The following is a 25296-nucleotide window of genomic DNA, read 5'->3' as shown; positions in this document are numbered from 1 at the left end:
CTAAACTATGGATATCTGCCCACTTGTGAAATCTTGAACTTGCAAAGTGGAGAAGAGCACTTGGGATACAGATGCAAAGCATATCCCTGTTTTGCACTGTTTCTGCTCATTTGACATTAGCGTCTGGTTTGAAGGGCTAATATTAGACCGGTTTTACTGCAGTTTAAGTAAGTTCACATTTAAAATGCTCCAATAGAGAATTGTCTCAAAATTGATTACCACAAGTTGGATGGCAAGCACCATGTAGCCCTTTCCAACTCCAGTGAATCTTTTCACTTGTGCACAGGCTGGAAATGGTTGTGTAAATAAGTGAACTCTGATCAGTCTGATATGAACACACGCTGCTTCTGTGGTAGAGGAAGGTGAGGGCTGCTGTGGAAAATTATGGGTTCAAAAGTGGGTGGTATGGTTTTTGAGTGACCAGTTTGAACACCTGCCAGACTGGGTTTCGTGTTAGATGGTGGCTTGTTTGATGTGGCCATTTGAAATTGTACGCTGGTGGCAGGGACTTTCTTTGAAAAACACATGCTAAGAGAATTGTGACTGGTAAGTTGCATGTGGAACATCAGCAATAATGTTGCCCTAGTGGAAATATGCTAGTTAATTGTGGAAGGCTTTCTCAAAAAAAATTTTCTTCAAATCATTGAATCGTACAGCACAGCAGGAGGCCATTCAGCCCGTCGTGCCTGTGCCAGCTCTTTGAAAGAGCTATCCAATTAGTCCCACTCCCCTGCTCTTTCCCCATAGCCCTGCAAAATTTTCTTTTTCAAATATATATCAAATTCCCTTTTGAAAGTTACTGTTGAATCTGCTCCCACTGCCTTTGAGGCAGTGCATTCTAGGCTATAACAACTCGCTGCGTAAAAAAAAAATCTTTTTTTTTGCCAATTATCCTAAATCCATGTCCCCTGGTTACTGACCCTCCTGCTAATGGAAACAGAGTAAATAACGAGAAATGATTAAAACCCCTCATAATCTTGAACTCCTCTATTAAATCTCCCCTTAATTTTCTTTGCTCTAAGGAGAACAGTCCCAGCTTCTCTAGTCTCTCCACATAACTGAAGTTCCTCATCCCTGGTATCATTCTGGTAAATCTCCTCTCCAAGCCTCTCCTCCCACTCAAGATGTTGCTGAGATACAATTCCATAGATGCTGGCAGCCCTCCATTAGCTCACCCAAGCAGCCATTTCTCATATATAACCTCCGACATTGAATGTCAGCCTCTGCAGTCAAATAGCTTACTATCACCGCTGAGCCCGAACCTATCTTCTGCTGACACCATACACTTGTAGCTTTCAGCAGTGAGAGGCCTGGCCAATTGTAGCACCCTCATTGCTGACTTAACTAAGATCAGTTACCTCAGCTTACCTTCTGGTCTGTATAAGATTGGCTGCTTTCTATGCGTCAGTAGCGCAGCATGTAGTACATTTCCCACAGAGCTATGAAGAGTGCTTATTTCTCATTTTTAATAAAGAAATCTGTGCTGATCATTGTAACATTCCAGTTAAATGATGAGTGAATGTTAAATAAAGACGCACTGTTTCTTAGTGTGAGATAATTACATTTTAAAGGTGATTTATGAACTCATGATTTGTGCTTGAACCAGCCCCAAATTTCACGCTTAATTTATGACCAGATACTCTACAGAGCAGAGCTGTTTCCAGTCCTGTTTGGGACCATGTGACATATAAAATGACACAATCATCACATATACATTTCAATTCTAAGTCTTGTTCCTTCTTCATGCGTGTATTCTGGAAAGGATAACCTAGTTACCATCCAGTGCCCTGTTCTATTTATCTAACTGCTATGGAAAGTTCTTTTTAAATGTAAGTACACTTGTAGAGCACAAACTATTCAGAGTATAGATGCTCCCACCCAGAATACACTGCAGGATTATGAAGGGTTTGGCTTCTCCTTGGAATGGTGCAGTGTTACACACTTGATGGCTTCAGAACACAAACAAAGTGGTGCAAATGCACAGCAAGTCAGTCAGTATTGACGCTCCCTGTCTCTTTGTCTCTGTCTCCATCTCTCTAACTCTGACTCTCGGCCTCTGTCTATCTCACTGTGTCTGTCTCTCTCTCTCTCCCCCCCCCCGGTTCCCTTTTTACAGTATCTCCTCGTGGTTGAGCAAAGGCAGTGAGATTTGTTTGGAGCCAAGCTAATTACAGTACTTGCATTTTTTTTACATTAAAATGGACAGTTCCAGCGGGAGAAGGTTTCTGTGTGGATCTGTAGATTGGGGTTTGGAAGCGATTCAGTACAGTGCAGTTATTTTTTTCTGATGTGCCACTAGTCGGTGCTGTTGTTTTGGAGCTTGTTTCACTGTTTTCTGTGCATTAATCAAACGAAGCTCATACCTCAATCAAATATTTCAACATTTTAGTGAAAAATAAGTAATTATATTGTGAAAGACACAGTTGATTTCTTGAATACTTCTAGATAGATTTTTTTTTAAATTGGGTTAATTCATGTATTTGAGTTGAGGCAGATCTAATAAATTCCAAATGTAAGGAATCTTACAACACCAGGTTATAGTCCAACAAATTTATTTTAAAATCACAAGCTTTCGGAGATTATCTCCTTCGTCAGATGAATGAATGAAAAGGTTCTCAAATCGCATATCTTATACTATGTTGGGACAGCATCACACCAATCAAAAGGTGTCATTGTTATTCAAACAGGCCAGTCACGGAGAACAGCACGTCCCAGTACACTAGATATACATTGTGTCTATTACACAGGCAGGCAGAATAAATTCCACTTCATTGTATAGTGCACGAGAGGAAAGAATTTGCATTTATATAGTGCCTTTCACAACCGTAGAACATTCCAAAGCACTTTACAGCCAGTTAAGTACTTTTGAAGTGTTGTAATGTAGGAAACGTTACATATTAGAATCATAGAAGTTTACAACATGGAAACAGGCCCTTCGGCCCAACATGTCCATGTTGCCCAGTTTATACAACTAAACTAGTCCCAATTGCCTGCACTTGGCCCATATCCCTCTATACCCATCTTACCCATGTAATTGTCCAAATGCTTTTTAAAAGACAAAATTGTACCCGCCTCTACTATTCTAGAATGCATCTAATCACTGCAAATACTAAGCGAAATACAGGGTCTGTGACATCCTTGAGGCATCTGTCTGCAGGACTACATAATAGTTGGCAACCGAAAGACTTACGGTGTAAACGCCAAAGCAGTTCAGTTACTTTGCCTTGCTGCAACATTGTGAATGGTTGAAGAGTCCAGTTCTTGAGTGACCATCTTTGCCCCGTGAATCTCAGGTGGTATTAACTCTTGGAAGCCTGATAAGCTTTTCTCTTTGGTCTTTCCTCTCTCAGCTACCTCGCTTCAGCCTGTATGGCTCCCCAATGCAGCACACCCCTCCAGTGTGGTCTTTTGTTAGTCACATTGTCCAGCTTGTGGTATTGATCTTGAATGTTTTCAAGTCTCTCTTGTAAACGTCTTTAAACCTGAGCCTAGGTCGGCCCAGCGGCCTCGAAGCATCTGCAAGTTCTTCACACAAAAGATCCTTTGGCATACGCCCATGTTCCATCCGATATAGATAACCAAGCCACCAGGGACATCTGTGTGAAAAATTTTTAGACTTGGCAACTTAGCTTCCTCAAGTACTTTGGTGCCAGGAACTTTGTCTTCCCACTTGTTATTTAGAATACAGCAGGTGTGGAAAGACTTTACTCTTCTCTCATGCCTTCTGTAAGTGGTCCAGGTCTTGCTGCCGTACAGCAGCAGGCTCAGAACACACGTTTGGTAGACCCGTATCTTGCTGTTCAATGTTAGTTCCCTGCTTATGCCACACACGCTCAATCAGTTAACTGAATATGTTTGCTGCCTTTCAGATGCAAGAGCTTAGCTCATCATCTAGAGAATATTAGGTATATAATATTAGATATATTCAGTGTCACGTGTTACACTTGAGCATTGTCCCAGTGTCAAAATGTGTGATAAAGAAAAACAGCATATGATGGAATTCTGAAATAAGAACAGAAAATGTTGGAAATGAATATCAGGGCTGTCAGCACCTGAGACCAAAGGCAGGTTACTACATCAGGTAGGAGCCTCCATCAGAATTCTATGATGTCGCACTTCTGTAAATGTTTTATTGGTTAAAAATTGCGTGCAATGTAAACCTCAATGTGACTGCTGTAGAGAGTGCCCTGAAGACCCTTTCTGAATGTGCTCTCTACTAGTGTTGCACAGATATAAAAGGTGCCCATATTTCAAGTTCCATACAAACGTTTACATAATTACATCTATTTTGTGTTGATCTATACTGCGAAATGAGACTCATTCGAGCATCCATGTGCATGGACTATAACTTGCCTTGAGCGAGCTTCCTCCACTGTGAGCTACTTGTGTATGGAATTTGCACATGGAAATTAGTATTAAATAGCTTTTAAAGCAGTGTTTAGGAGAAGATAACACCAAAAATTCAAATCGATGCCTAAAGGGCTGCGGAGTTAAATAATAAATACACAACGGTGGTTACGACACAACACCTGATTGAGGGATTAAGACATTGACCTAAATAGCAAACAGCAAAGCTCATAACAGGCATATGAACTCAGATTAGGTTACAGGCTTGTAGCCACTCCACTGGTGTTCTATTTAACACAAATGCTGACTTTGAGAGAGAGGGAATTCTGTCCCTGCTCTGTTTGGTCTGTTATTGATGTGGAGATGCCGGTGATGGACTGGGGTTAACAATTGTAAACAATTTTACAACACCAAGTTATAGTCCAACAATTTTATTTTTAATCCCACAAGCTTTCGGGGGCTTTCCCCTTCCTCAGGCGGTGTGGAAATGACATTTTCGAATCCTTCGCATTTTAAGATCACATAACAATGCCTGGTGATTACTGCCCGTTGCCAAGGCAATCACAGTGAGCAGACAGAAAGGTGTCACCTAAAAAGGCCACCGAATATACAAACCCCCCCAAAAAAAGAGAGAGAGAGAGATAAGGAAGACAGTCAATGACCCGTTATATTAAAAACAGATAACATTTGTTCGCTGGTGGGGTTACGTGTAGTGTGACATGAACCCAAGATCCCGGTTGAGGCCGGCCTCATGGGTGCGGAACTTGGCTATCAATTTCTGCTCGACGATTTTGCGTTGTCGTGTGTCTCGAAGGCCGCCTTGGAGTATGCTTACCCGAAGGTCGGTGGCTGAATGTCCATGACTGCTGAAGTGTTCCCCGACAGGGAGAGAACCCTCCTGTTTGGCGATTGTTGCGCGGTGTCCGTTCATCCGTTGTTGCAGCGTCTGCATGGTCTCGCCAATGTACCATGCTCTGGGGCATCCTTTCCTGCAACGTATGAGGTAGACAACGTTGGCCGAGTCACAGGAGTATGAACCGTGCACCTGGTGGGTGATGTCCTCTCGTGTGATGGTGGTATCTGTGTCGATGATCTGGCATGTCTTGCAGAGGTTACCGTGGCAGGGTTGTGTGGTGTCGTGGACGCTGTTCTGAAGGCTGGGTAATTTGCTGCGAACGATGGTTTGTTTGAGGTTGGGTGGCTGTTTAAAGGCGAGTAGTGGAGGTGTGGGGATGGCCATAGCGAGGTGTTCGTCATCATTGATGACATGTTGAAGGCTGCGGAGAACATGGCGTAGTTTCTCCGCTCCGGGGAAGTACTGGACGACGAAGGGTACTCTGTTGGTTGCGTCCCGTGTTAGTCTTCTGAGGAGGTCTACGCGATTTTTCGCTGTGGCCCGTCGGAACTGTCGATCGATGAGTCGAGCATCATATCCCGTTCTTAGAAGACTAACACGGGACGCAACCAACAGAGTACCCTTCGTCGTCCAGTACTTCCCCGGAGCGGAGAAACTACGCCATGTTCTCCGCAGCCTTCAACATGTCATCAATGATGACGAACACCTCGCTATGGCCATCCCCACACCTCCACTACTCGCCTTTAAACAGCCACCCAACCTCAAACAAACCATCGTTCGCAGCAAATTACCCAGCTTTCAGGAGAACAGCGTCCACGACACCACACAACCCTGCCACGGTAACCTCTGCAAGACATGCCAGATCATCGACACAGATACCACCATCACACGAGAGGACACCACCCGCCAGGTGCACGGTTCATACTCCTGTGACTCGGCCAACGTTGTCTACCTCATACGTTGCAGGAAAGGATGCCCCAGAGCATGGTACATTGGCGAGACCATGCAGACGCTGCAACAACGGATGAACGGACACCGCGCAACAATCGCCAAACAGGAGGGTTCTCTCCCCGTCGGGGAACACTTCAGCAGTCATGGACATTCAGCCACCGACCTTCGGGTAAGCATACTCCAAGGCGGCCTTCGAGACACACGACAACGCAAAATCGTCGAGCAGAAATTGATAGCCAAGTTCCGCACCCATGAGGCCGGCCTCAACCGGGATCTTGGGTTCATGTCACACTACACGTAACCCCACCAGCGAACAAATGTTATCTGTTTTTAATATAACGGGTCATTGACTGTCTTCCTTATCTCTCTCTCTTTTTTTGGGGGGGTTTGTAGGTGACACCTTTCTGTCTGCTCACTGTGATTGCTTTGGCAACGGGCAGTAATCACCAGGCATTGTTATGTGATCTTAAAATGCGAAGGATTCGAAAATGTCATTTCCACACCGCCTGAGGAAGGGGAAAGCCCCCGAAAGCTTGTGGGATTAAAAATAAAATTGTTGGACTATAACTTGGTGTTGTAAAATTGTTTACAATGGTCTGTTATTGTTCTGGCAGTGGCTATTAGTGCAGGTGTTACTTGTGTGTTCCATATCTTTAACACATAACCATTTTCACGGAAAGATTAACAATCATTGCCATTAGTTTCAACTGCAGTTAATCTACTGGATGTAGACTTTTCCCAACTTCTATGTTGTACAGAGAATAAGGAATCTCATTGAGGGATTCAGGTAATGTCCTAAACATTTGAGAAGCTCAGGGCCCTGATGAGATTATAGGCTTGAAATTAATCCAGTGCCTTTTTTCTTTTTGCTTCGGTGATTTTTTTTCTCTGGCAGTGTTGTGGGAGATGCTAATAGCCAGTGCTCTGGAGTTAATTACCAAAACAGATAGAGATCAAATAACTATTGTATTCATAGTGTGTGCAAGTTGGTGGAGAAATTGAGTTTAGGAGGTCAAAGACTCGAGGTGTAGATTTAGCCTCTTCACTTGTGGGACCTTGGTTTGAGTGCACCACAATCTGATGAGATGAAAGTGTCCTGAAGTGCAAGAGTTTGCGTTGCCTAACGTCAATCCCTGATGGGTGCAGGTGCACAGTGCATAAACGGCTCATAATTCATTACTATTTAGCAACATATAAATATTAGATAAAATGATTGCAAAATATTAACAGTGCAGAAAAGGTCTTAATTTCTTCTGCTTAGCTGCTTCTAGAAAACGGAGAGCTGAGTGGTCTAAATGATCCTGGCAGTAAGGACCATAAAGGGGCTTTTCCCCCTTTTCCAAGGTACGGCAGAGAGTTGATGGGCACAGCTGCATTCCTGTATTGGCAGCGCAAGTGTTTCCTCTGTTTGATTTTCTGTCTTTGCATTTCTAATCTTTGTCTACAAATTGACAAGTAACGCTGTGCAAAGCGTGATGTTCAAGTGAGACGTAAAAGACACTCCTCATAAATTAGTTAGGCTGATTTTCATCAAGCAGGTTAATCTAGATCTAATTGGCATTCTCATGGACTGTTTAAAATCCTGTCTGTGAAAAGTCAAAAGAAAACCTCTCCAAAATTAAGGAGCTTTCTTTGCCTTTCTCAGAAATCTCAAGTAACCTTCAGTTAACTCTTGTCTAGTGCACTAACAGCAACTATTAGGTCACAGTGTGTGTTCAATATACAGCAGTAGTGAAAGGCTGCTGTGTCCTTTATATAAGCTACTCTTCACACTTTTTGGGACCCCCTCACCAACCAACCTATCTATTGTTTAACTGCCTAATTGCAATTATAAACAATTTTACAACACCAAGTTATAGTCCAGCAATTTTATTTTAAATTCACAAGCTTTCAGAGATTTTCTCCTTCCTCAGGCAAATGTTTCAAGCCTTGAAACATTTGCCTGAGGAAGGAGAAAATCTCCGAAAGCTTGTGAATTTAAAATAAAATTGCTGGACTATAACTTGGTGTTGTAAAATTGTTTACAATTGTCAACCCCAGTCCATCACCGGCATCTCCACATCATAATTGCAATTACTGCAGGTAGGAAAGTGTTTGAGAAAACTCCTTTCGCCGATGTTCACTTGAGTGGTGATTTTTACATTCCTGCTTTTTCTTGATCCAGACGGTGAATTTTTGCCACCTTAAGGAGGCTCTGGAAGTGGATTGGAGCAGCGAGAAGGCAAAAGCGTGTCTGAAACGAACTCCAAGTGACTACTTTCTTCTGCAAGGTAAAGGAGCAACCTGTCTGTTGTGTAGGGGGGCAGAGGCTGACTGCAGGGGTTTTGTACCACTGGTTCTTCAAGTTGAAAGTGAATACTGCAGTTTGGAATGCAGTACCCTAACTGTCTTCCCTCCCTGTGCCTTATAGTTGTCTCCTGACCCCACGTGCTCCAGCTGCACTTCATCTTTTTTTTATTCCTTTTCGGGATGTGGGCGATGCTGGCAAAGCTGTGGTTGTTGCCCTAGTGATTGTTTTTACAACTGAGTGGCTTACTAGGCCGCTTCAGAGGGTCAACCACTTAAGGTGGGATTGAAGTCACATTGGTATCCTGCTGACATTGGCTGTCTTGACTCGCACGTGAATAAAGCTTGGACAAGATATTGGAGGGCATCCACCACCTGAGTAACTATATCCCACTAAGAGAGTCAGTGGCTTCAGCACAGGAAGGGAAGAAAATATATTGTAGATTTTCAACACTGATTTTAGAAGGATAAGACTCCTACCTCACTTAAAAAATAGATTGCATAAGAAATAGGAGCAAGAGTAGGCCATATGGCCCTTCGAGCCTGTCCTGCCATTCAATCAGGATCTTCAACCTCAACTTCACTTTCCCACCCGATCCCCACGTCCCTTGATTCCCCTAGAATCGATATCTCAGCCTTGAATATACTCAACGACTCAGCATCCACAGCCCTCTGGGATAGAGAATTCCAAAGATTCTCAACGCTCTTAGTGAAGAAATTCCTCCTCATTTCAGTCTTAAATAGCCAACCCCTTATCCTGCGACTATGCCCTCTAGTTCTAGACTCTCCAGCCAAGGGAAACAACCTCTCAGCATCTACCCTGTCAAGCCCCCTCAGAATCTTATATGTTTCAGTGAGATCACCTCTCATTTTCTAAACTCCAGAGAGTATAGGCCCATTCTACTCAATCTCTCCTCATAGGACAACCCTCTCATCCCAGGAATTAATCTGGTGAACCTTTGTTGCACCACCTCTAAGGCAAGTATATCCTTCCTTAGATAAGGAGACCAAAACTATTCACAGTACTCCAGGTGAGGTCTCCCCAAAGCCCTGTACAATTGTAGTAAGACTTTCTTATTCTTGTACTCCAACCCCCTTGCAATAAAGGCCAACATGGCATTTGCTTTCCTAATTGCCTGCTGTACCTGCATGTTAACTTTGTGTTTCTTGTATCAGGACACCCAAGTCTCTCTGAACACCAACATTTAATAGTTTCTCACCATTTAAAAATAATCTATTTTTCTATTCTTCCTACCAAAGTGAATAACCTCACATTTCCCCACGTTATACTCCATCTGCCACCTTCTTGCCCATTAACATGTCTATATCCCTTTGCAGACCCTTTGTGTCCTCCTCACAGCTTACTTTCCCACCCAGCTTCGTATCATCCGCAAACTTGGATACATTACACTCGGTCCCTTCATCCAAGTCATTAATATAGATTGTAAATAGCTGAAGCCCAAGCATCGATCCTTGCAGTATCCCACTAGTCTGCCAACCTGAAAATGACCCGTTTAGCCCTACTCTGTTTTCTGTGGGTTAACCAATCCTCTATCCATGCTAATATGTTATCCCCAGCCCCAAGAGCCCTTATCTTGCACAACAACCTTATGTGGCACCTTATCGAATGCCTTTTGAAAATATAAATATACTACATCCACTGGTTCCCCTTTACCTACCCTGCTAGTTACATCCTCAAAAACTCTAATAGATTTGTCAAACACGATTTCCCTTTCATAAAACCATGTTGACTCTGCTGAATCATATTATGATGTTCTAAGTGCCTTGTTACCATTTCCTTAGTAATGGAGTCCAGCATTTTCCCGACAACTGATGTCAGGCTAACTGGCCTGTAGTTTCCTGTTTTTTCTCTCGCTCCTTTCTTGAATAGCGGTGTTACATTTGCTACCTTCTAGTCCGCTGGGACTATTCTAGAATCTAGGGAATTTTGGAAGATCATAACTAATGCATCCACTATCTCTGCAGCCACCTCTTTTAGAACCCTCAGATGTAGGCCTTCAGGTCCAGGGGATTTATTGGCTTTTAGTCTCATCAGTAGTTTCGCAAGTATTTTTTCTCTACTGATAATTACTTTAAGTTCCTCACTCTCATTAGCCCCTTGGTTCCCCACTATTTGTGGTATGCTTTTTGTGTCTTCTACTGTGAATATTTGTTTAATGCACCTGCCATTTCCTAATTTCCTCACTATAATTTCTCCTTTCTCAGCCTCCAGGGGACCAAAGTTTACTTTTGCTATTCTCTTCCTTTTTACATACTTGTTGAAGCTCTTACAATCTGTTTTTATTTTTCTTACCGGTTTACTTTCATAGTCTATTTTCTCCTGTTTTATCAATTTTCTGGTCACCCTTTGCTGGTTTCTAAAACTCTCCCAATCCTCAGGCTGACTACTCTTCTTGGCAACATTATAGGCCTCTTCTTTTAAACTAACACTATCCTTAACTTCTTTAGTTAGCCACAGGTGGACCACTTTTCCTGTGGAGTTTTTATTTCTCAGTGGAATATATATTTGTTGAGAATATTATAATAGTTCTCTAAATGTTTGCCATTGCTTTTCAACAGTCATACCCTTTAATTTGATTTCCCAATCTACCTTAGCCAACTCGCCCATCATACCTATGTAATTGGCTTTATTTAAGTTTAAGACTCTAGTTTCAGACTTACGTACGTCATTCTCAAACTCAATGTGAAATTCATCAAATTATGATCATTCTTCCCCAGAGGATCCTTTACTATGAGATTACTAATTAACCGCCATTACACAATACAAGATCTAAAATAGCCTGTTCTCTGGTTGGTTCCATGACATATTGCTCTAGGAAACCGTCTCGAATGCATCCCATGAACTCGTCCTTCAAACTACCTTTGCCAATTTGATTTGCCCAATCCATATGACGTTTAAAGTCCCCCATGATTACTGCATTACCTTTTTTACAAGCTACAATCATTTCATGATTAATACTCTGACAAACCATATAGCTACTATTAGGGGGCCTATAAACTGTTCCCACCAGAGTTTTCTGCCCATTGTAAATTCTTATTTCCACTCATACTGATTCTACTTCCTGATCTTCCGAGCCAAGATCCTTTCTCACCACTGTTCTTATGTCATCCTTTATTATCAGGGCTACAGCCCCTCCTTTTCCATTCTGCCTCTTTTCTAAACATTGTGTACCCTGGAATATTTAGTTCCCAATCTTGGTCACTTTCCAACCATGTCTCTGTAATGGCTATTAGATCAAACCCTTTTATCTCTGTAACTAATTCATCTATCTTGTTACGCATGCTCTGTGCATTCAGATAAAGAGCCTTTAATTTTGATTTTTTTTTTTACCATTTTTTTCCTGCTTTGACCTTACTTGTTGATGCTCTATTATTGTTAAACTCTCTGTCCCTTCCTACCAAACTCTGCTTATCTTTACCCAAATCACTACACTGTTCTGTTGCCTAGAATTTTCTCATTAGATTTCTAAATTTCCCCTCACCTGACCCCTCTTTCTTCCGCCCGCCCCCCCCCCCCCCCCCCAACTTTTTTAGTTTAAAGCCTTAGTTATTCGATTCGCCAGGATGCTGGTCCCAGACAATCACTTACAGCTGATTAAGTGTTTACTGCCACTGACTTGCAGTTTCTGATAACTGCTACCTAACTTGCGGTTTCTTTTAAAGTTTTAAAGTTCTCTGTTAAATTTTAAACTAAATTTTAATTTCAATTAATCACCCACTACTTTAATAGAGATTCCCCCCTCACCAAATTCTCAAGTTCCCACTCTGTTCGCAATCCACTCCGTTCGCTGTGAGCTTTAGCAGTTTTTTTTATTATTCATTCATAGGATGTGGGCGTCGCTGGCAAGGACAGCATTTATTGCCCATCCCTAATTGCCCTTGAGAAGGTGGTGGTGAGCCGCCACCTTGAACCGCTGCAGTCCATGTAGTGAAGGTTCTCCCGCAGTGCTGTTAGGTAGGGAGTTCCAGGATTTTGACCCAGTGACAATGAAGGAACGGCAATATATTTCCAAGTCGGGATGGTGTGTGACTTGGAGGGGAACATGAAGGTAGTGTTCCCACATGCCTGCTGCCCATGTCCTTCTAGGTGGTAGAGGTCGCGGGTTTAGGAGGTGCTGTCGAAGAAGCCTTGGCGAGTTGCTGCATTGCATCCTGTAGATGGTATGCACTGCAGCCACAGTGCGCCGGTGGTGAAGGGAGTGAATGTTTAGGGTGATGAATGGGGTGCTAATCAAGTGGGCTGCTTTGTCCTGGATGATGTCGAGCTTCTTGAGTGTTGTTGAAGCTGCACTCATCCAGGCAAGTGGAGAGTATTCCATTACACTCCTGACTTGTGCCTTGTAGATGGTGGAAAGGCTTTGGGGAAGTTAGGAGGTGAGTCACTCGCCGCAAAATACCCAGCCTCTGACCTGCTCTTGCAGCCGCAGTATTTATGTGGCTGGTCCAATTAAGTTTTTGGTCAATGGTGACCCCTGGGATGTTAATGGTGGGGGATTTGGCGATGGCAACACCGTTGAATATCAAGGGGAGATGGTTAGACACTCTCTTGATGGAGATGGTCATTGCCTGCCACTTGTCTGGCATGAATGTTACTTGCCACTTATCAGCTCAAGCCTGGATGTTGTCCAGGTCTTGCTGCATGCGGGCACGGACTTATTCATTATCTGAGGGGTTGCGAATGGAACTGAACATTGTGCTGTCATCAGCGAACATCCCCATTTCTGACCTTATGATGGAGGGAAGGTCATTGATGAAGCAGCTGAAGATGGTTGGGCCCAGAGGAACTCCTGCAGCAATGCCCTGGGGCTGAGATGATTGGCCTCCAACAACCACTACCATTTTCCTTTTGTGCTAGGTATGACTCCGGCCACTGGAGAGTTTTCCTGCTGATTCCCATTGACTTCAATTTTTGCTAGGGCTCCTTGATGCCACACTCGGACAAATGCTGCCTTGATGTCAAGGGCAGTCACTCTCACCTCACCTCTGGAATTCAGCTCTTTTGTCCATGTTTGGACCAAGGCTGTAATGAGGTCTGGAGCCGAGTGGTCCTGGCGGAACCCAAACTGAGCATCGGTAAGCAGGTTATTGGTGAGTAAGTGCCGCTTGATAGCACTGTTGATGACACCTTCCATCACTTTGCTGATCGTTCCATTAACTGCTAGATAATTATATCCAGAGTAACCAGAAAAGGGAGCTGAAGCTAGATTTTACATCTATGGCAATTTTGCAACTGGTTGCATTGCTGCTGATTGATGAGGGTTTTTTTTTTGCCTCGTCTCTAGGCAGTTGTTGCTGCATGATTGATGCTGTATGATTTGTAATATAGTTAGCTAGTTGTGTGACTAAGCTAATGTCATTGAATTTATATTGTGTTCTCTCTGCCATGTTCTCTTTTCTAAAATTGTTCCAGTTTGTGCCTTTAGGCTGTCATCATGAACAGGAAAACATGAACGCCGTTAATGACTGAAATGCTGCATTTATTTTAAAATAGAAATTGTCACCTTGTTTCTTGAAGTCTTGTGGGGTGAGCTTTGTGCTGGTTAAATGTGAAACTTAGGACAGAGAGCAGGAGAAACTTTTTTCTTTGCACAGAGAGTTGTGAGGCTGTGGAATGTACTACCGGCCTTAGTAATTGAAACAGAGACCTGGTCAACATTTAATAGTTGTAAACAATTTTACAACACCAAGTTATAGTCCAGCAATTTTATTTTAAATTCACAAGCTTTCGGAGACTTCCTCCTTCCTCAGGGAAACATTTACCTGAGGAAGGAGGAAGTCTCCGAAAGCTTGTGAATTTAAAATAAAATTGCTGGACTATAACTTGGTGTTGTAAAATTGTTTACAATTGTCAACCCCAGTCCATCACCGGCATCTCCACATCATGAACATTTAATAGGTTAGATAGGTGGTTGAAGGAAAGGGGAGAAATAGGATATGGGAACAGAGCGGGCACATTGGTTTAGGACTACTGCTCGTGTGGAAGACACATCCACATGGACTTGGATCATATAGCCCGTTTCCATGTTGTAGTTCTGTGTTAAGGTTGCAGGCAATACTGCACGACTGCTTTGAGGTTCGCAGTGAGCAGGTCGTAGCTGGTAGCACTCCATTTATACTACAAGCCTGTGGCAGCTATGGCTTAAGGACACTTTTTTTCTAGTGTGTTGGTAACAATAAACTGAATATGCCAAGTGACAGCATTGATGCAATCTGCTCGATGGCAACAAAACAAAGAAGCGTCAAATGATCATTAATCAGTGGGCTATGAGGTGTTGCCTGTGTAATCATTTAAAACTAGATTGTACATTTAAGAGCGTGAAGAGAAGTTAGAAGTTTTTTTTAACGCAGTGTTGGAGGCTGAAATGCTTCGTCACTGGGAATGGTTCAGGTTGAGACAGAGACTCTTGTGACTTTAAGGGAAAATTGGATAAATGTTTGAAGCAGAGGAAGATACAGGACTATAGGGAAAGAGTGGGATTACTCCTGGATTACTCTAGCAAAGAGTCAGCACAGATGTAATGGGCCGAATGGCCACGTTCTACACTGTAAACCTCTTCGGTTCTATAGTGAGGTGCCTTTCTACATATGTCTTTCATTTCCCTAATTTCTTTTCATCTTGTCAAGTATTTGTACTGAAAGTAATTTTTTTTTCCACAATATTTGGTTCAAAATATATTGGTTTATTTTCAGTCCTGACTGTTAAGAATTCATCAATAATAACTGTAGCCCAGTTTCCTGCTGCAGCATTTAGTATTTCCATTGTCCGCGCTGCTTGGTTACTCAGCTGTACAGAGGTTGCAGACAGCGCTCCTGCCATCCCACCTGCTTCAGCACAACATCACTGTTTCCTCTCATACAAATACTCCTAAACTACTTCCAAATTAATTCACCAAAACACCACTTGTGCTAAAAATAAAAGGCCCACTGAAGTCTTACCAAAAACAGTATTTAAAAAGACTTCAGGTTTTTTTGAGCATACACAGTTTACACAGCTGCCTTCCTTGTTGTGATATTTGGTTTAATGGACAGCGCACATTGCACTTCCCTGGGGTTTGCCCATAATAACTTCCACTGAGACAAGAAGAACCAAATTGCTTGCTCCACCATGAACACAGTAATCACTGTGGTTATCAGAACCACACACGCTTGACCGAAAATTATTTTTTTTTTCCTCTCTTTCGAGTCGTTTGAGAAATATAGTAAGATGTAGCAAAGTAAAAAGAAAGTCAAGAATAAGATAAATAAAGTGTTTCAGTGGGGCATAGGGTGTTGGTGTAATAATGTAAAGTGGCATGGGAACGGATTGTTAGTATGCTAATGCAATGTGGCACCTGAATATTAGAAAGACCTGCAGTTATGTAGTGCCTTGTAACATCTCGCAGAAACTTCAGTGCTTCAGAACGAATTGTTTAATGACTATTGTTATATAGGCAAACAAAGCAGCTATTTTCACACAGCAATATTCTACAACCAAAGAGATGAATGACAGTTACTTTGTTTCTGGTGGTATTGAGGGAGGAACATTGGCCACAACCCCAGGTGATGGTCATTGTTCTTCACAATAGTGCCACGGGATCTCTTGCTGTTCGTCTGAACCACCAGGGCAGGGAGATGGAGCCTTAGGTTTAACATTTCATCTGAAGTCCAGCACCTCCACAGTGTAGCACTCCCGCAGTACTGCATTGGACTGTTAGACTAGATTATGTAGTCAAACCTGGCAATGGGTCTTGAACCCACATCTTTCTGAACCAAAGGCAAGAGTAATGTGAGCCAAACTGATGAACATTGCTTGGACAATCAAGTACAAGTCCCTCTGTTTGTGCCATTGTCAAGTAAAATTAATCTAATTCAAGTTGTGAGTGATTTAAATATATCAAGTATATTGATCTCAAGCATTGTGTGTGCCACCAGTGCACAAAGGGTACTCTGTCATCCATCGGGATTCTAGTATTTTCTAAGTGATCTTATTGCCAGCATCCTCACTGAATAAAGAAACAATGGATCAGCCACATCAGGCTGTCACAAGAGTACTTGCCCAGACATGTGAGGCAGAGACTCAGCCAGGAGCGAGGAGATGGGTTAGGGCACAAAAGACCAGATGGGCCGACTATTGAAAGAGACTGTGTGTCATGATGTGGACAGAAGCAAAAATAATGGCTTTGGGCCAAGCCACATGGGCAAGACTTGTATTGATAGCCTGCTGTATTGTATTCTGTAGTTTATACAGACTACTACAAAACACCTTTTTTAAAAAGCTGTGCAAAAAGTGTAAGCATGAGGGCATGCTATAAGCGCAGCCTCCAAATAGTTTCTTTTGAGAGGAAAGTAAAAACACTGTAGTTCATGTTTCTGGGATTGTAGTTTGAGAAAGCGTTTGTTTATCGTGCTTTTTTTTTGAAGTTTCTATTTTGACTTCCCCGATGTAATGCCAGTGTAGCACTGAGCCACGAAGACCAGAAGGTTGCAAGTATGACTCCTGGCCTATGCAGAGTTCACTGATCTTTAGTCAGGTCAGCAGTTGCTGCAATTGGCCTTTGAGTCCCTGGACTAGAGTTCTGTTCCTAATTGCTATCCAGTGACCCCTACTGGAAGGTGCATGTCGGATGATGACAGAAACAGGATTCATTGTGACGCTCTTTGTAATCGATTAGCCTACTGACCCTTACAGTCTAGGGTCACATGAAGAATGGACAAGGTACTGCACTCGAGCATAAGTCATTGCCTTCAAGAGAGGAGAAAAAAACTGAAAAATTACAATTCCTACATGATGTAAAGGATCTCATGGCACTATATCGAAGAAGAGCAGGGGAGTTCTCCCTGGTGTCTTGGCCAATATTTATCCCTCAGCCAACAATTAAAAACAGATGATCTGGTCATTTATCTCATTGCTGTTTATGGGACCTTGCTGTTCGCCAATTGGTTGCCGCATTTCCTACATTTCAACAGTGACTACATTCCAAAAGTACTTCATTAGCTGTAAAGCGCTTTGGGATATCCTGAGCTCGTGAAAGGCGCTATATAAATGCAATCCTTTATTTTATTGATGCTGTCGAGGCACGTGCAGGTTAATGGCCAATTGCTTGAGGTACCTGAGGATAAATGATGGTTGGGGAACTGTACCCCAGCAAGAAATTGTCGTTTGGGGGTTGGAAGATAGAGGATAAATTGGAGGGGATTGTTGAGTTTTTTTAAAATCTAAAATCTCTATTCCAGTGGGTGGTTTTTGGAGGTCCTGAGATTTCTGAGCTATACTGTGCAGGGCTAGTATAAACTTAGTGTGTATAAACTTTAGCAATGCGATACTGCCTCTTTTTGTAAACTTTGTTTGTCAACTGAGAGCATTTGAAGCACTGATGACAGCTATGCTGATACCATCAGCCCTATTATTAACAGTATCAGGTGAATAATAATGAAGTCGTACACTGTTGTGTACAAGCTGTCCTGTGGAAAAAGCCGTGGGTGTTGTAGCTCACAGCTTCAAGGCTGATATGCAGAGCCAGCAAGCAAGCAACCTGCAGGAAGCCAGGCTGGGTTAGGTGATGTAATTAGGAAGCTTATGGGCAGAGAAATAGTGATTGGCATCTAAACACAACTCTGGCACATGCCATTGTTCCATGATGTTATCATTTAACCCCTTCAGTGCTGAATGCATGTATACCTTGCAAATAAAGTGCAGAATTAACTGAAGAGTCAAGAGCATATGCTCAGTGCTGGTTTATAATTCACCCATAGGGCAGGTAATTGGGTTAAATGCAAAGGGCCAAAATTTTGTTTGACTCCAGCTTTGGAGTCTCCAGTCTCAAGCTGCAGCATCAGAAGAATGACGGAAGGAATTATTTTTGGCAAATATGAAAGACTCATCTCCCCTCCTCCCACTGAGACCATTGCTTGAGAGCACATAATGCATTATATAGGCATGAGATAACAGCTTGCATTTAAATAACACCTTTAACCCAAAAAAAATTCCACGATGCTTCACAAACATAAGGAAAATAAACAGCATTGGGCATGGAACTACACCCTAGCAAGGGGGAAGGAATGAGTGGCAAGGGAGTGGAGTTCATAGTAGGTACCATTGACTCTGACTTCAGTCCTGACTCACCCAAAAAAAATTTAAAACACTTTTTAAAAAAAGAACTTGGGAACTATTGTTAACCACAGTGAGTAGAGAGCTAGAGATTTATTCTGACTTGAGTGTACATGCTCTCCCCATTTCTGACTCTGGGGGTAGTTAAATCTCTCTATAATTTAATGAAATCTTAAAGTAATCTGTTTTGATGAATGAAAGGAAAGTGTAAATTGTAATCTCTCATCACCCAGTAGCAATGAAGTGTACAGACAATATGTGGTGCATTTAGCTACTGAGCCTTTTAGGGAGCTCAGATTGCAAATGAAACAGCATTGAAAGTAGTTGGATATGGTGCACAGTTGCCAAATTTCAGACTCAAATCTCAGTCTCAAATAATACATGAATGCATGGGGCTGAGAGACCTTTTTGAAAACAGCTGGGTTAGTCCCATGAAAGCACACCTTGTGTAAGCCATCGTGAAATGTATTACTGTCATCGGGGAGAATACCCAAGCTTCCAAACTTTATGGCTGTGCTGACAGAGGGAGGAAATGGTGGGAAGTTGTCAGTGGCAGTAGAGGTGTGTATGCAGTTCATCTTCCATTTTCTAAAGTAAAGTGAGCATCAGGTTCACCAAGCACATCAGCAAGTACATGTGTACCTGTACATAGGAAGGGATAGCCACATGCAAGTTACAAGACAGTTGCACAATCTGGTTCTGACCTCAGGACATAGCTCCAATTCAAGGTTTGCAGTGTTGGTTGTGGGGTTCCATGTTTGAATAGCTCATTGCTCGGGGATTTAATCAGTTCTTTTATTGCACCATGGAACCATCAGTCACTAGGTGCAGCTATTAGTTGCACGATTGTGTAGTGCAACTTTTAAGTTAGCTGCATCCTTTAATTGCTCAATTGGTTCTTCATGGAGGGAGGGAGCCTTTTTCTCCTTCCACCATTCCTTATTAACCACATAATAAATAATCGTGCTAAAGCTATGTTTATAATGGGTTCTTACTGCTGGCTCTCACATTCAGGGTCTGTGCAACCGGTAGCAACCTCAAAGTCAACCGCCAATCACCGGAAAGACCCTTTTTTCATTGGCTCTTTCCGGTGGGTAACCGTAGCAAATCCAGTAAGTTTACTTTAGCCTTGCCCCTACCTGCGAGACTTGAGTGGCAAGAGCACATGTCCGACACAATATATAGGCAGCTCAAATGAGAAAACTTATCCAAAGGAGAAAAAAAAATCATCAGCATAAAAAACTAATTGATTCAATCCAGGCTGAACTCATGGATCCCTCCAACTGGTTACCTATATCATTGACAACCTTGGGAATGGATTTCCTGCTAGTGATTGGAGGCTGGTAAGTAGCATGAGGCAGCCTCAAAGTACAAGTAAAGTTGCTTGGGGGAAGAGGATTAAAAGCCTGAGGTGCATTAACAAGGTCTTGGAAGAGCTTCACATATATGGGGAATGGAAGTTTGAGAAGAAAAAAGAAAAGATAGAAAGACTTACATTTCTATAGCGCCTTTCACGACCTCAGAACATCCCATCTTTTTGAAGTATAATCACTGTTGTAATGTAGGAAACGCGGCAGCCAATTTGCACACAGCAAGGTCCCACAAACAGCAATGAGATAATGACCAGATGATAGTGATGTTGGTTGAGTGATAAATATTGGCCAGGACACTGGGAAGAACTCTCCTGCTCTTCTTCGAAATAGTGCCATGGGATCTTTTACATCCACCTGAGAGGACAGACAGGGCCTTGGTTTAACGTCTTATCCGAAAGACGGCTCCTCCGACAGTGCAGCACTCCCTCAGTGCTGCACTGAAGTGTAGCCTAGATTTTGTGCTCTAGTCTCTGGAGTGGGACTTGAACCCACAATCTTCTGACTCAAGAGGTGAGAGTGCCACCCATTGAACCATGGCTGACGCCTCCGGGCCAATTTATACTTAGAAAGCAAGGAAAACTAATTCCTCATTATTGTAGAACCGCTCACAATAACAAACATATATGACCATGGTTTACTGTGACCTAAACTAGCGACAATGTTTGGCTAGTGAGCTATACTACTGGGGTGCAGTTCATCAGATTGTTAATATAATTAGCAATTGATTGTGATTTTTTTTAATATAAGTGGGTCCCACTGGATAAGGAAATATCTTGTAGACGAGCTCAATAGATGTATGGATGTCTTGAACTTTCAAGTGACTAAATCCTGACCACAGATTCTTAAAAATACTTTTGTCAAAGTGCTTGACACCTAAAGCCACAGACCTCGAGATCTGTGGCTGAGCTTCATTGGCTGATCTGCACACTCGTTGCATCTTGATAAAACCACAGCCATTGAGAAAGGAAGAACTTGCATCCGAGTGGAGAGGAAAAAACAAGGATGACAAAGTAAGCTTGGGCACATGAAAACCCTCGTTTTGTTCTTTTCCCTTCATATTACTAATATCCAAGGGCGCTCTTTTTTTCCAAGAACGGCAGTTAACTTGCCTTTCAACCAGGGCATGAATTGAGGTTGTAAAGGATGGTTTTTTTATCTGATCGTTGGTACAAAACAATTCTTCAAATGTTTAGCCATGACAGCTGGATATGCTGAAAGCTGAACTTCACACTGCGTTTGCAAACTGTTGCTTAATATTGTTGTTTCACTATGAATAGCTACTTGATGGTGTATAAACTTGCTGAATTGCTAGTGTCTGCTAAATAGGCTTGTTCATTTTTTTTAAAAGAAGTAACTATTCAAATTAAATCTAATGAATCTCTTCCCCTTGTTCCTTATTTCCATTTCATGCCCTGTCAAGGTTTGGTATGTCAATTGTAGAACCATTTGGCAATTTGAAGAACTCAATTCTTGCATTTCCCTCAAAAAACATATAGGGATGCAGCACTGGTTATGGTAACAAATTCTATTTTTAATATATGGGATTCCAGGATTTTTGCAGGTGTTCTGGGGATCACATTCTGCAATTTCTGTGAAAATGGAGAATCAGTAGCCTTGCCTACAATTTGCAGTGACTACCACAGGACTATTTCCTATAATTGGGGCCATGGGTTTATGGTGACTGAATTAGTTAAATTCAATTTTTATCACTTGGGATTTTGAGATTTCTAACTATGCTTTGGAGATTGCTTTTCTGTGAAAACCAGTATTTGTGATTTTATTTGTACTCCATTTCCAGTGAACAATGAACTCACTTAAGGGTCACTTACTCCTGTTTGACACTGGGCATTTCTCCCTCTTTTTGTTGCCACTTGCATTGAGAGAAGTCGTTAGTCAAATACTTTCTCGTCTGTGGAGATGCTCAGAAGTTTCGCTATTCTTTTTTCAGCTGTCCTGTACACTCTGCCTCTTCCCTAACTCATTCTTTCCCAAGAACTCCACACTGCAGCTCCTTTCCTTACTCAGTCTTTCCTTCTACAATCACCCTGGAGTCTTCAGCCTTTTAAAACACAAGCTTGTCGTCAACTACTCGCTACTGCCCAGTTAACCTTGGTTTCTTTTTATTTTTTAAAACTTTGCTTAAGTTTCAAGCCATGCAGCTAGTGACACCAGTGCCTAATCTGCATTCCTGCCCAATTTTGCTTGTCAGCTCAAATATGAATGGAAAGTTCCAAAAAGTAAACCAGACATCAAAATTCTATTTTTTAAAAAAATATAAATTGATCTTGATCTTGAATGCTGTCTGATATTTGGGCTTGGCAAAAGATGACACTGAACTCCAAAAAAAAATCTGCAGTTTCTGTTTGTACAGCTTCAGCACAATGATACGAGCAATCTGGTAGCCATAACTTGAAGCTTTCAGGATCCAGTTGGGGTGGGGTGTCTGGAGAGTAGGATACGTTGATGGGCAGTGAAATAACTGGCTGCTGTGGGGTTTTCAGAGACTGGTGATAGATTACTGAATTTATTGTAATTTTTGTTGCTTTGTAGAGATGATCAGCTTCTGGGAGATGTCACAATTGTTATCCAAACACTCCCTACAGTAGAACTAAACAACCCTCCCAGCTTCATTCTGAAGGGCCAATAATCTTTGTTCAGCTCCGCCACTCTCTGACCTAATGGGGAAGTATTTTTTTATCATGGTTTGACAAGTATCCCCAAGTGTTCTGGGAGCTATTCTATCATACAACATACCATGTTCCTACAGAACACAATGTACCAAAGTTGCACTTAGCGCACTGAAGTTATAAACCTGAATTTTAAGAGCAAAGGATTAGGCAAATTAGTTTGAATATCCTGTTTATTGCAGTCATAACAGACTTTCATAACTTTCAATACTCCATAGGTTGTGTTTTTCTTTGTTTATAAATTAAAAATTGTATTGGACAGCTTGATGGGTCATTATCTAATCTTGTTGAATGTTTGTGGCAGCTAAGTTGGTAACAAATGGAATTTATAACCACTCACTTTTTAGACTCTCTCTCAAATACAAATCTATCCTCTTCCTCCCTCCCTCATTTTTTTAATACGGTATTGCACCATTTATAAATGGGTCATGACCAGCACTGAGTTGATAAATATCTCTGCAGTGAGGCTGACTCTTTGCAAAACTGAGTTATGAACAAGCTCTGGAGAAATTTAGAAAGAAAGATTTGCATTAATATAATGGCTATCACAAACTCAGGACGTCCCAAAGTGCTTTACAGCCGGTTAAATACTTTTGAACTGTTGTAGGAAACGCGGCAGCCAATTTGTGCACAGTAAGGTCCGCCAACAGCAATGTAATAATGACCAGATAGTCTCTTTTTTAGCGATGTTGGTTGAGGGATAAATGTTCGCTAGGACACCAGGAAGAACTCCCCATCTCTTTTGCATGGGACCTTTTACCTGAGGGGGCGAACAGGGCCTCAGTTTAACATCTCTTCTGAAAAACAGCACCTCCGACAGTGCAGCATTCCCTCAGCCTGGATTATGTGCTCAAGTCTCTGGAGTGAGACTTGAACCCACGACCTTCTGATTCAGAGGCGAGAGTGCTACCAACTGAGCCACAGCTTTATCATACTTGTTGCTGACCATAGTTCTATTCTATTTATAATCTGTTTTTTAATGATCTCTCTGACCACACACACACGGTGCTGAACTGTTAACCTTTTGCTGTTTTCTTTTTGTTGCCCTCTAATTTTGCTAGATTGTTTTTTTTTTAAACTCGTCTGGTCTTTCCAGGCTGAGAGCATGTGGGCCGTTATTCATGTGCTGCTGCATCTTTACCCTGATTTCCTTCTCTCCTGAAGATGCTGACTTAAGCTGGCGTAAGGTTCCATGAGTGGACGTGGTCCTCCAGTTTCTCAGCCAAGTAGCCAGTTTTCATGTCTGAGCCTAGAAGAAGTGTGCTAGAAGTCGTCACTGCCTACTGATCTAGAACAAGAACCTTGTCTGACTTGTTTTTTTCTCTTTCCTTATTCTGAGGTCAACGGAGCTGTCCTATTTTGCTGCCCCAGCAGAAATATTTTAATATTTAGACTGAGAATTGGAATTGATACTTTGCTAGTCTGTATGGCTCAAAGGCACATTAAGCTGTGCCTTTACCCACTAAACCATCAGGGAAGTTTCCGCCTCCCCCACCATGTGCCTTCTGCTTAACATCACCCCAGAGTAAACATAGTAGCTTGTGCCTGCATGTCACTACTTGAATATGCTGCATACTGTTGAGACTGTACATGTAGTAGTGAAAGAATAAAACTCCTGTAATTGCTCAAATCAGCTACTACAGAAAGTTGAAAGCATCAGCCTGATTGCCTTTAGCATTGTTTGTTTGGCTTGGCTGTGATCCCCACTCCAGTCAAATAACTGGGCAATACACTCTCTGCTGACCTATGAAGAGTGGCCATACTAGTACGGTATTAGAGTGTTTGTGTGTGCAGAACCTACTCTGGGCAGGGTTCACAGGGCCTTCAGGAGAGGAGAAGAGAAAATTGGAGGGGTGGAAGTGTAGATAAATGTTGTGTGAACAAGGGCTTGGTAAGAGCAATTGCAAGTCTATAATCTCATGAGTGCAGTGTTTTTTTTTATTCGTCCTCTAACACAAGCTGAGATTACAGTCCATGGAATTTAATATTAAAATCTTTATCATGATCATAATAGTTATATTCGCTATTGGAACTTCTTTTTGCTGGAGACAGTTACAATGGTTAAACATGGTGGACCAGTGCTCTTGGTATGATTACTAGGAAATACAGTCAGTATATTAGAACTTTCATGTACATAGCAAAACAAAAAGTGTCAGCTTGCCATTTAAAATCTAGTGGTTCATTCTGTGTGACGTCTGAGGTATACCGCTTTATTTCTTAATTTTGCTCTCCTGAAAGCACTGAGACGCCATTCCAAGGGCACCACACCTTTCTCATACCCTTCCCAAAGGGCGGTTCATGTGAGTTTAGATAGTGCACACTGACAGGGGCTTCACAGCCGAGTGCAGTCGTGTCCTCAGCTGTTGTCCTCATGCACTTTCAGCTTTGTCCATGTGCTGTGAGAAATTAGGCTGTGCATTCAAAATGCTGTTTCTGTGGTATGGGGAGTCATTGGACCATTTGTACTTTCCTTTGAAAATAGCAGAGATAAATCAACATTGGAATAATGGGATGCATCATATCTCAAGATGCTTTATGTCAAACTAAGTGGCACTGTTGTAATTAGCTATATTGCGGCTGAATATGTTTATTAACCCGTCTCCTCCTGAGATAAACTGAAATAGTATACAGTTAACACAACATATACTGTGGCTAGTGTTCTGAAGGCTATGTTTTATCATTTATAAA

General features: G+C 42.1%; 1 protein-coding gene across 2 annotated transcripts in view; it reads left to right on the top strand.

Moving 5' to 3' along the window:
• Positions 1-25296, top strand: part of sae1 (SUMO1 activating enzyme subunit 1) — a 92025-nt gene that overhangs the window by 36800 nt on the left and 29929 nt on the right. For both annotated transcript variants that reach the window (XM_067974985.1, XM_067974986.1), the window contains exon 6: positions 8319-8424. In XM_067974985.1, coding sequence (XP_067831086.1) covers positions 8319-8424 — 106 coding nt within the window. The remainder of the gene's footprint in view (positions 1-8318; positions 8425-25296) is intronic.

This window comes from Heptranchias perlo, chromosome 41 (assembly GCF_035084215.1).
Source record: "Heptranchias perlo isolate sHepPer1 chromosome 41, sHepPer1.hap1, whole genome shotgun sequence".
In the NCBI taxonomy this organism is placed as follows: Eukaryota; Metazoa; Chordata; class Chondrichthyes; order Hexanchiformes; family Hexanchidae; genus Heptranchias; species Heptranchias perlo.
The sequence above is the reverse complement of the archived record's forward strand: the minus strand, read 5'-3'. Positions and strand labels throughout refer to the sequence as shown.